Source organism: Lepus europaeus, chromosome 14, assembly GCF_033115175.1.
Source record: "Lepus europaeus isolate LE1 chromosome 14, mLepTim1.pri, whole genome shotgun sequence".
NCBI lineage: Eukaryota > Metazoa > Chordata > Mammalia > Lagomorpha > Leporidae > Lepus > Lepus europaeus.
In genome coordinates this window covers 43,278,889-43,291,147 of record NC_084840.1, presented here as the reverse complement: position 1 = coordinate 43,291,147, position 12,259 = coordinate 43,278,889, and the positions used below count along the sequence as shown (strand labels likewise).

Sequence of the window (12,259 nt, the reverse complement as noted above, 5' to 3'; positions counted from 1 at the left end):
AATGCACTGGCTGCAGCGCACCAGCCTATTGGAGGGTGAACCAACAGCAAAAGGAAGATCTTTCTCTCTGTCTCTCTCTCTCTCACTGTCCACTCTGCCTGTCAAAAAAAAAAAAAGTACTTGGGCCCAAAACACACATGCAGGAGATTTGGGAGGAGTTTCAGGCTTTTGTCTGGCCCAGCCCTGGCTGTTGAGGGCATTTGATAAATCAATCAGTAATTGGAAATCTCTCGTTCTTTCCCTCACTCTCCATCACCCTGACAATATCTGTTTTAATGTACTATTTATGAAAATGCATTTGTTGGACACAAAGTACTTGATTGCAGAAATACAGTATGGTAAAAATATAAAAACAGCAAAAAGACACACAAGATTAACAGTTGACTCTGATGAGGACAGCAAAGAAATGAAACTGAGGAGAGGAAGACAGTAGACTTCAGCTGTGAATGTCAAGTTTTAGTTTTGTTTTTTTTTTTTTTTTTTCATGAAATACCTGAGGGAAAAATATTCAGAGACTTCTTCCCACCAAGAACTTAAAAACGCACCTTTTGCTAAATCTTCTTCTTCCTTTTTGTTTGCCACAGTACCAGGATCCTTGGCTACTAGAGCTGGGCTTGCTTTTGCTTGTTCTGCAGCCTAACACAAGAAAAGGAACACAATAGTTGAAAGTTGTTCTCAAATTCTCCTAACACACCTAATCCAAGAAATCTCAAGACCCTTCTCATCAACTCATCACAAACTTCTGAAGAAGAAAGAAATCCAAACTGGAGCAACTTGTACCTTGAAAGGGAGAAGAGTAAGAATTAGAGGAAACAGACTGAGGACAACTGGACACTTAAGAGTAGACAACTCAGGGGCCAGCACTGTAGCGCAGTGGATTAACGCCCTGGCCTAAAGCACCAGCATCCCATATGGGCGCAGGTTTGAGACCTGGCTGCTTGACTTCTGATCCAGCTCTCTGCTATGGCCTGGGAAAGTGGGAGACCTGAACAAGCCCCTGGCTTCTGGCTTCAGATCGGCATAACTCCAGCCATTGTGGCCAATTGAGGAGTGAATCATTGGATGGAAAACCTCCCTCCCTCCCTCTGTGTGTGTGTGTATGTGTGTGTAACTCTGATTTCCAAATTAAAAAAAAAATTTAAAAAAAAAAAAAAAAAAAGAGTAGACATCTCAGACACTCCCAGATTTCTGTAACAGTTTAAGCAGGTAATATGTAATTCGGGAAAGAAAAACTAAAGGAGATTTTCAATTTTTACAGAAAAATTCTAAAAAGGGGTTGGAAGAGGGAATGAGATGATTATTTTAAAAACAATTCATTTTAAAACAAATTTGTTATCTATTCAATGGTTATATTTTAATGTTCCCTTCCAGATCAAAGCACAGGATGATATATATATACATACATACATACATATATATATATATAAAAAAAAACATTGTTGCATGTAACAATGTAAATGCTCATAAAATCCTGTTTTGTAAACCAAAATACAAATAGTTAATTCTGACAGTGTATTACTGTCTATAAGAAACATCTTTTGTAAATGAAGCAATATACAAATAAGTCAATACACAAATTGTTTAACACTTCTGGAATTACAGGTTTCTAAGCCTTATGGCCTTCATGACCTCTTAGTTTTTCATAACACTGAAGGCAAATCAGAATCCAGTCTATCTTATCAGCCATATTTTCAACTACTCTACCAGTTACCAGAAAATACTAGCAGTTCCTGAGCAGTCCTTGTAGTGGTATTCTACACTCTGATAACACATTTGCTTCCACCTATGGTATGTTCTCTCCCTCTGGTTCCTTTTGCTCCATCTACTCTTTTCCTTATTGAGTTTTCAACTCAACAATCATTAAGCAGTTTAAACAAAAAACCATAACACTGTCCTAGGGGGTTTATAATGTAATGGAGGTGATACATATACAATCATATCATAAAAAATGCTCAGTTGAGGAATAAGTTGACCTATGTATAGTTGCCAGGTTTCCGCATTTTACAGCAAATGGTAAAATATTAATCCAGAGTATACAAAGTATACTGTAATCCTCAGAACAATCAACTTAAAAAATTTTAGTTCTAGGGGTGAGCATTGTAGCACAATGGGTTAAACTGCTGCTTGGAACACCTGCATTCCCTACTGGAGTGCTGCTGCAAGTCCTGGCTACTGTTTCCAATCCAGCTAACTTCTAATGCATTCTGGGAAGCAGCAGGTGATGGTTCAAGGGCCTGGGCCTCTGCAACCGACATGGGAGACAAGATGAAGTTCTGAGCTCCTGGTTTCAGCCTGGCCATTGTAAGCCATCTGGATAGTAAACCAGTGGATGGAAGACTGCTTTCTCTCTCATTCTCATATTCATTCATTCTCCCTCTCTCTCTCATTTTCTCCCCTACCCTTCGCGCTGCCTTTAAAGCAAATGAAAAATATTTTTTAAAATAGAATTCAAAAAATACTCAAATGATCAAATGTATAGCACTGAGAACAGCAGCTGGCACACAGTAACAGACAATAGATATCAGCTTCTATTATAATAATACAGCAAAACATCTGTCCCCACAACAACCAGATCACATGTTCCTTGAGAGAATGTGAATAAATATTACAAGTAATCAATAAATGTTTGTTAACTATAAAAAGCAAAATGCTCTTTGTCAACATGATAAGTTGTGTTCTAATTCTTCACTTACTGTATCTCACATTGTCAGATGAACACCCAAGCATTTATTTGTGGAAAAGTAGGTAAGGAGAAAGGTATTTGTGGGGCCGGCACTGTGGCATAGTGGGTGAAGCCACTACCTTCAGTGCTGGCATCCCATATGGGTTCCAGTTCAAGTCCTGGCTATTCCACTTCCAATCCAGCTCTCTGCCATGGCCTGGGAAAGCAGTGGAAGATGGCCCAAGACCTTGGGCCCCTGCACCCACGTGGGAGACCTAGAAGAAGCTCCTTGCTCCAGATCAGCACAGCTTTGGCCGTTGAGGCCATCTGGGGAAAGAACCAGCGGATGAAGGACCCCTCTCTCTCTCTCCCTCTCTCTCTCTGCCTTTCTGTAATTCTGCCTTTCAAGTGGATGAAGAAAGGAAGGAAGGAAGGAAGGAAGGAAGGAAGGAAGGAAGGAAGGGAGGGAGGGAGGGAGGGAGGGAGGGAGGGAGGAAGATGGAGGGGAAGGGGAAGGGGAAGAAGAAGGTGAGGAAGATGAAATGAAATGAAATGAAATGAAATGAAATGAAATGAAATGAAATGAAATGAAATGAAACAAAATAAAGGGTATTTGTAGAGTTCACTCTCTACAGGCTTAGGTACCCTCAATTCTGAACCATCCCTAGTTGTAATCTTCTTTAGATAATGTTTTAATTATAAAACACTTCCAAAAATTCAAAGTACTGAGGAGAAACTTTATTTGTATCAATCTTTCTTGCCAGTTTTATAAATTTCACATTATAGCTACACTGATCTTTTGTGACATTAAGGAAGTCCATCAGTTGAGTAGGAAGTACAGAAGAAAGCCCTACATTCTTGAATTACACACTTTTCAAAGTCCCTTTCTATCTTCAGGTCCTAAGTAAATTATATATGTCTTACTAACTAGTCAAATATTATGGCATTAGTTTACTTGTATCTATATATCAAAAGTTAGTACAAACAGCATTGCATTGGCATGAGCTGGTAACCAAAGTATGACTTTTATTATTTTTTACCTTATTTTCCCCTGTACTTGTATGTACTTGAATGAAAAAAAATTTACTTAGAAAAATCTTCATATTTTCTGGGAGCTCTTAAGTATGCTCTGACAAAAGCTAGTCTGGTGAAAATGTACTGACGACTTAAATAACTAAGCGGTTATAAAATCTAGAGGAAGGCGCCCACGCTGTGGCGTAGTGGGTAAAGCCACCATCTGCAGTGCTGGCATCCCATATAAGCACCGGTTCAAGTCCTGGCTGCTCCACTTCCTATCCAGCTCTCTGCTATGGCCTGAGAAAGCAGTGGAAGATGGCCCAAGTGGTTGGGCCCCTGCACCCGCTTTGGAGACCCAGAAGAAGCTTCTGGCTCCTGGCTTTGGATGGGCCCAGCTCCAGTTGTTGTAGCCATCTGGGGAGTGAATCAGCAGATGGAAGACCTCTCTCTCTCTCTCTCTCTCTCTAAATCTGCCTTTCAAATAAATAAATAAATATTTGGAAAAAAAATCTAGAGGGAATATTGTAACTGAACATAGATGACATTTTTTCCTTAAACATGAAGCTCTTTATATACATGATTTCTAAAGCTTTTCATAAGTCACTAAAAAAATCCTACCTCATCATATTCTATATACATTTTATGTATTTACTGTAGCTGACACAGCAAACAGAATTTTATTCCTTTTACATTATCTAGACCAAAATAACTTTACTCCACTTCCCTCCACTTCTTGCTCTTTTTGAAATCCATCTGGACAGACACATATCCAACAACTTCTATATCAAACAGAAGCAAGACTGGGTAGTGGAAAGAATACTGAATTGAGTGTCACTGTGCCTGTTTTCTAGTTCCAGTTCTGTCAACTGCTAGCTGTGGCCCTGGGTAAGTTACTTAACCGTGTTAGTTTCCTCATCTGTAAAATTAGAGGATAGGAACAGAATATCCCTCAAGTTGTTCCTAAGCTATCTAAGATTCTAGATTAACCACACAATGCTACATATTATTAATTGTCCTTCCTTCTAAGAGTAAGCCTCTTTGTGCAATAAAATGTTATTTTTATTTGCACTGAAAACTTCAGAGCAGTGCCTCTCAAACATCAACATACACACATGATCACCTGAGGATCTTACTAAAATGGAGATAAGGATTCTGTATGTCTGAGTGGTAGCTGAGAGGCTACACTGCCAACAAGCTTCCAGGTAATGCAGGTGATACCATTCAATAAACCACATTTTGAGTAACAAGTTCTAGAACATGTATAGAAAATACAATTGAACTAACCATACTCTTAGGTTCTCTGCAAGTAGTCCACTTTTGATAAGCAAACACTGTTTCTGTTATCAAGAAATTTACAACATCTTGGAATATTCTGAATACAATTATTTCTTAATTACACAGATTCTAGAAATTAATCTACACAGGAAAAGCCAGCTATCAATAAACCATTTTTAAGTAAGAAGAACAATATTTCTTGCTTCATTTTCTCTGGATGTCTTCTGGATCTTTTCAAGAGTCCTTAGTTAAGTGAAAATGCTCTGGGAAGAAAGTTCAGATAAGTTTGAAGGACAGCTAATCTACAAGACTCTCTGAAGTGCTCGTAAGTCTAAATTAAGTTTCCACACTAAGAGTTTTTTGTCCATGACTTTATGCCACTCATTATAATCTATTCCAATACATATGGTGGGAAAAGACAACTACCACACATTTTGAATCACCCTGATTAGTGGGGCATCCTAAAGGACCATTACCCAAAAGTCAAAGTGAATACAAAAGATATCCACTGGGGCCAGCATTGTGCTACAGCAGTTAAAGTCACTGCTTGAGATGCTGGCATCCAAAATGGTCACTGGTTTGTGTCCCAGCTGCTCCAGTTCCCATCCAGCTCCCTGCCAATATTCTGAGAAAAGCAGCAGAAGATGGCCCAAGTACTTGGGCCCTTTCTACCTTCATGGGAAACCCAGAAGAAGCTCCTGGCTCCTGGCTTCAGCCTGGCCAAGCACTGATATGTGTGATCATCTGGGGAGTGAACCAGAGAATCAAATCTCTGTCTCTGTCTCTCCCTCCCTCTCTGTAACTCTTTCAAATAAATAAACAAATTTCTTTAAAAAAAAAAAAGTATTCACTGATTTTTTTTTCCATATGACATGAATTAGAGATTGAATGAATTAGAGATTTTACATAATCTTTTTCGTTTTGTGATAGAAAAAATTAGGCCTTTCAATCATGTCTGCAGGGGAGTGAAGACGACTTATTTATTGATCAGCTCTCTAAGAGAAGTGTTTCATATGTGTCTATCCATTTAGCTCTTTTATCTCATTTTTAAGTTATTCATGAATTTTACAATGAAAAGAACTTGACTTCCATCGTTAAATCTTAAAGATACATTGTGATATTTGAGCTGTCATTCTCTGTAGATAAAACTATAGCATTCAGAGCATTTAGATAGTCAGTGTTACCTGATACAATAAAGCAAATCTGTCTACATTATTAAAACTGTATTATGGGGGCCAACACGGTGGCACAGCGGGTAAAGCTGCTGCCTGCAATGCCGGCATCCCATATCGATGCCAGTTCGAGTCCCGGCTGTTCCACTTCTGATCCAGCTCTCTGTTGTGGCCTGGGAAAGCAGTAGAAGATGGCCCAAGTCCTTGGGCCCCTGCCCCGACATGGGAGACCCGCAAGAAGCTCCTGGCTCCTGGCTTCGGATCAGCACAGCTCTGGCCTTTGTGGCCAACTGGAGAGTGAACCAGCAGATGGAAGACCTCCCTCTCTCTCTCCCTCTCTCTCTCTCTCTCTCTCTCTCTCTCTCGGTGTAACTCTTTCAAGTAAATAAATAACTCCTTTAAAAAAAAAACTGTATTATGGGGAAAGAATTTGATCTAGCAGTTAAAGACACCCACTTGCCATACCAGAGAGCCTGGGTTCAATGCTTGGCTCTGCTCCTGACTCTAGCTTTCGCTAATGAGGACTCTGGAAGGCAGTAGTGATGGTTCAAGGAATTGGGTCCCTGCCACCTAGATGGGGGATCTAGATAGAGATCCTGGCTTTGGCCCCTGGGTAAAGGTCACTGAGGCATTTGAGGAGTGAACTAGCACAATAGTAGCTCCTTCCTTGTGTCTCTCAAATAAAGTTTTTAAAGGTAAAAAAAAAAAAAAAAATTATTAAAAAAACTATAAAAAATTATAAAATGCTAAATCAATTCAGTTGGAAAAGAGAAATAGTGAGGAAGTAGAGATTATAAGTTGGAGCATTTTAATATTCCACTATGATGTTTTTCTTGTATGACTACTATTATTAGTAATAATAATAATAATAATAATAATAATAGGCCGGCACTGCGGCTCACTTGGCTAATCCTCTGCCTGCAGCGCCGGCACCCCAGGTTCTAGTCCCGGTCGGGGCGCCGGATTCTGTCCCAGTTGTTCCTCTTCCAGTCCAGCTCTCTGCTGTGGCCCAGGAGGGCAGTGGAGGATGGCCCGGGTGCTTGGGCCCTGCACCCGCATGGAAGACCGGGAGGGGGCGCCTGGCTCCTGGCTTCGGATCAGCGCAGTGAGCCTGCAGCAGTGCGCTGGCCATGGCAGCCATTTGGGGGGGGGGGGGGTGAACCGGCGCAAAGGGAAGACCTTTCTCTCTCTCTCTCTCACTGTCTAACTCTGCCTGTCAAAAATAATAATAATAATAATAATTTTACTCTGAAGCAGTAAAATCTATGTGGGGATGGAGAAAAAAACGTAAGTAAACATAGCTATTTTAGAGAAACAAACTGTAACACACACAACTTTATAAAATACCTGAGAGCCAATAGCTGGGAACGTAACTCCTTGTTCTTTAAGATTCTTAATCATTGCTGATATCAGGCTAAGCTGCGGATCATTCTTAAATTCATCTGTCCATTCAACCATAAGAGCCTTTAATTTTTCACATACTTTAGGATGACCCTAAGAAACAGAACAAAAAATTAATGAGAAAGTGAAATTTCATGGCTGATGATATAATATAGACATTTTAAATAGAAAGATTATAGAGTTATAGAGTCTTTTCAATTACAAAGAACTCCTAGACTACACATGTGAAATACTAAAATAGTTGGTTGCTGGAAATAAACTGCTATTTTCACACAATGAAAAAACATAGAATCATTTTATATGTATCGTTTCAAAATTAAAATATTAAATATGTTTTAGCATTTGCTAGATCAGCAAAACAAGATTTCTCAGAGCACCCTGCAACTAAGCAACCACTGTATATCAGGAAGACAAAGACATTTTGTTTTCGGCAAAACCAATAAAAAAATTGGAAGGAGAAAACAAACGGTATACTTCCTTTATTCCATTATCAAGTAAGTAAAGTCTCTCAGTTCACCTCACCAGTTTTTCTTTGCCCTAATCAAGTTACATGGGCTTCAACATGTCCAGGTATTGACAAAAGTTAAAATTGTGGCCTGAAACACTAAAAGATCAAATATGTTGCTAAAAACCTAGAAACTAGCCCCAACCCTGAACCAAAATCCTTAAACCTTCATATTACTCAATAAAAAACCTGACCATTCATTACAGACATACCCGGATGGAACATCTCTCATCTCATTGTCTATCAGGAGGACACCATAGCCTCAAGTAAGTTCCCCTTTGACTGATCACCCTGGCATTTAGTGTGTGATTCTTTGGAATCACAACCAGCCCCATCTCAGGAAGGTTTGGGCAATTTTGGACAGGAAACTCCCCTGCCATTATTTTGAAGAACTCCAGGTACAAGTTCAGCCAAAGAGAACAGAGGTAAAATATTAACATCCTGTGATGGCCATGCAATGGCCTTATTCATGTTTCAGATGAAACTTAGGATTGTCATATACTTTTGGAAGAATTTCTAAAGGATTCTATGTTAGGAAAATACTTGTGTGTGGCTACAAAAATGGCAATAAAAACTGTGTCTAAAGTAGGTTGGTATTATTTAGTTTTGGAAATACACGTTTTCTTATCAGATGAAAAGAATGATGGGGGGAAATAGTTATATAACAGGGCTTAAAAAAAACCAACTCTTGGGGCCGGCGCTGTGGTGCAGTGGGTTAACACCCTGGCCTGAAGCGCCAGCATCCCTTATGGATGCCGGTTCTAGTCCCGGCTGCTCCACTTCCAATCCAGCTCTCTGCTATGGCCTGGGAAAGCAGTGGAAGATGGCCCAAGTACTTGGCCCCCTGCACCCGTGTGGGAGACCTGGAACAAGCTCCTGGCTCTTGGCTTCAGATCGGCACAACTCCAGCTATTGCAGTCAATTGGGGAGTGAACCAGCGGATGGAAGACCTCTCTCTCGACCTCTCTCTCTGCCTCTCCTCTCTCTGTGTAACTCTGACTTTTAAATAAATAAATAAATCCAAAAAAAAAAAAAAAAACCTCTTAAAGTTATATGGATTTATAGTCTCTTCAGCAAAAACATAACATTTACTTACTCACTGGACACATAACCTAAAAAGGGTTTTAAAAAAACACAGGACAGTCTCTTGCGATTAAAAATGTGAAGAATTCAACAACAAAACATATGAAGAAAGAAGACTGCCTTAATTTATGGAAATAATGCTCCTTACCTTATTTAACACATTGCTCACTTCACTAGCGAAATCTCTTGAGCACACTTCTAAATGAAAAATTTTGCCACAGTTTGACACACATGCTCCTAGAAGCTAAAAACACAAAATCAAGAGTTAAAAGCGTTCAATGTTGGCAGCTAATTTTGTGGTACTGTTAAAAATGAAATAACTTACAGTCAAAGCTTGCATAGCAACATGAGGATCTTTATGGTTCACCCTCCTCATAATAGACCGAAGACAATCTTTAGGTCTAAAAGATGAAAAAAAAAAACCTATTAATTAATTATACATTTAGCTTTCCCCAACCCCCTTAACTGTAATAGGCAGTAGATTGCCATACAAAAGGGAGACTATGGTAAAGTACAGAACTTCAATTTTTATTATTAATGACAAGTTTGAAAAACTGCACACTGTATAGTTTAAAATTTTCAAAATTTTAAAAAATTTTTCAGAAAAACACTGGGCTAGCATTGTGGCACAGTGGGCAAAGCTGCTACCTACAATGCCAGCGGCATTCCATATGGGTGTCAGTTCTAGTTCCAGATGCTCCACTTTGGATCCAACTCCCTGTCAATGTGCCTAAAAAAGCAACAAAAGATGGCTCAAGTGCTTCAGCCCTAGCCACCCAGGTGGGAAACCCAAATGCAGCTACAGGCTCCTTGCTTCAGCCGGGTTCAGCCCTGGCATTGCAGTAGATGGAAAATGTATATGTGTGTGTGTGTATGTCTCCCTCTCTGTAACTTTGCCTTTCAAATAAATAAGTCTACAAAAAGAAATTTTGTTATGTGTATCTGTACAATCAAAAATTGCTAAAGGACAATTTGGATCAATAACTTAATTTTCTTTTTTCTTTTTTTTTGGACAGGCAGAGTTAGACAATGAGAGAGAGAAACAGAGAGAAAGGTCTTCCTTTTCTGTTGGTTCACCCCCCCAAATGGCTGCTGTGGCCGGCACACCGCACCGATCCAAAGCCAGGAGCCAGGTGCTTCCTCCTGATCTCGCATGCCAGTGCAGGGCCCAACCACTTGGGCCATCCTCCACTGCTCTCTTGGGCCACAGCAGAGCGCTGGACTGGAAGAGGAGCAACCGGGACAGAATCTGGTGCCCCAACCAGGACCTGAACCCGGGGTGCCAGCGCCGCAGGCGGAGGATTAGCCAAGTGAGCCACGGCGCGGGTCAATTTTCTTCTTTTTTTGAAAGCCAGAGTTACAGAGAGAGAGGAAGACAGAAAGAGAGAGGTCTTTCATCCACTGGTTCACTCCCCAAATGGCCAAAACCATCAGGGCTGGGCCAGGCCAAAGTCTGGAGCTCCTTCAGGGTCTCCCACACAGGCACAGAGGCCCAAATACTTAGGACATCTTCTGTTGCCTTCTCAGGCTCATTAGCAAGGAGCTGGATTTCAAGCTGAGCAGCTAGGACTGGAACCAGCACCCATGAGATGCCAGAACTGCAGGCAGTGGCTTAACCCACTATGCCACAATGTTGGTCCCGATAACCTAAATATTTACCTTCATTAACTAGAAAAAAGGCGAGGGGGGGAGGGGAAAAAACTCAATCAAAAGCAAACAGAGGGAAAGAAACAATAAAGAGAGGAAATAAATGAAATAGATAATAGGAAATAGAGAAAAATGAACATAATCAAAAGTTGGTTTTTTAAACATCAACCAAATTGACAAATTTAATTATACTGACCATGAAGGTAAGATGATTCATATAATTAAAATCAGGAAAGAAAGAAGAAACATTATTTCCAACTTTGCTGAAATAAAATCACTATGAACAAGATAAAATGTACATATCCCTACAAAGACACAAACCACAGAAATCTGAATAGGCCTTTCTACCAAGTAAAAAGATCGAACTACTAATAAACAAACTCGCCAAAAAGAAAATCCCTGGGCCAGTGTTATAGCAGGTAAAGCCACTTGCTATAACACTGGCATCCCATATTACTGCCGGCTGCTCCACTTCTGATCCAGCTCTCTGCTAATGGCTTGGGAAGGCAGCAGAAAAGTGCTTGGGCCCCTGCACCCACATAGGAGACCCAGAGGAGACTCCTGGCTTCAGTCTGGTCCAGCCCTGGCCATTGCAGTCATTCGGGGAGTGAACCAGCAGACGGAAGATCTCTGTCTCTCTCCCCCACCTCCTCCTCCTCCTTCCTCCCTCCCTCCCTTCGTCCTCCTCTTTCTCTTTCTCTCTTTTTAACTGTGCCTTTCAAATAAAATAAATCTGTATAAAGAAAAAAAATTCCAAGACTAGTTTCAAGAAGAATTAACATCAATTTTCACAAAAAATATATATAAATTAAATATCAGCAAAATTAAAAACTTGTGTAAGGGACACCATCAATAATGAAAAGTCAAGAAATATTCAAAAATCATATGAGGAAATGTCAGTCTACAGAAAATGGAATTAAAAGATAAAAATTAAAAAAACTATTTCTCATTCTATACCCCCATTGAGTTCAGTACACTTTTGTATGAGGTATCAGTCATTCAGGTCTTCCATAAAGAACTGAGGATCCGGCAAATTTAACCTTGTCAACGCAGTCTTTATATTTTTTTTGTACATAATTAACCAAAGGAAAATGAGTGTACTTTAAAGACTTGTTAAGACTGGGACACAGGCCAGCGCTGTGGCTCACTAGGCTAATCCTCCGCCTGCAGCGCCGGCACCCTGGGTTCTAGCCCCATTCGGGGCGCCGGATTCTGTCCCGGTTGCTCCTCTTCCAGTCCAGCTCTCTGCTGTGGCCCGGGAGAGCAGTGGAGGATGGCCCAAGTGCTTGGGCCCTGCACCTCCATGAGAGACCAGGAAGAAGCGCCTGGCTCCTGGCTTAGGATCGGTGCAGTGCACCGGTCATAGCGGCCATTTCGGGGGTGAACCAACGGAAGGTCTTGGTCTCTCTCTCTGTCTACTCTGCCTGTCAAAAAAAAAAAAAAAGACTGGGACACAAAAATAAGTCAGAATTAGACATATCAAAACTATAACATGGA

General features: G+C 40.5%; 1 protein-coding gene across 2 annotated transcripts in view; it reads right to left on the bottom strand.

The window, feature by feature from the left end:
• Positions 1-12,259, bottom strand: part of STAM (signal transducing adaptor molecule) — an 84,831-nt gene that overhangs the window by 34,789 nt on the left and 37,783 nt on the right. For both annotated transcript variants that reach the window (XM_062210521.1, XM_062210522.1), the window contains exons 3-6: positions 9,441-9,516; positions 9,264-9,359; positions 7,474-7,620; positions 546-636 (exon numbers count right to left, since the gene is read on the bottom strand). In XM_062210521.1, coding sequence (XP_062066505.1) covers positions 546-636; positions 7,474-7,620; positions 9,264-9,359; positions 9,441-9,516 — 410 coding nt within the window. The remainder of the gene's footprint in view (positions 1-545; positions 637-7,473; positions 7,621-9,263; positions 9,360-9,440; positions 9,517-12,259) is intronic.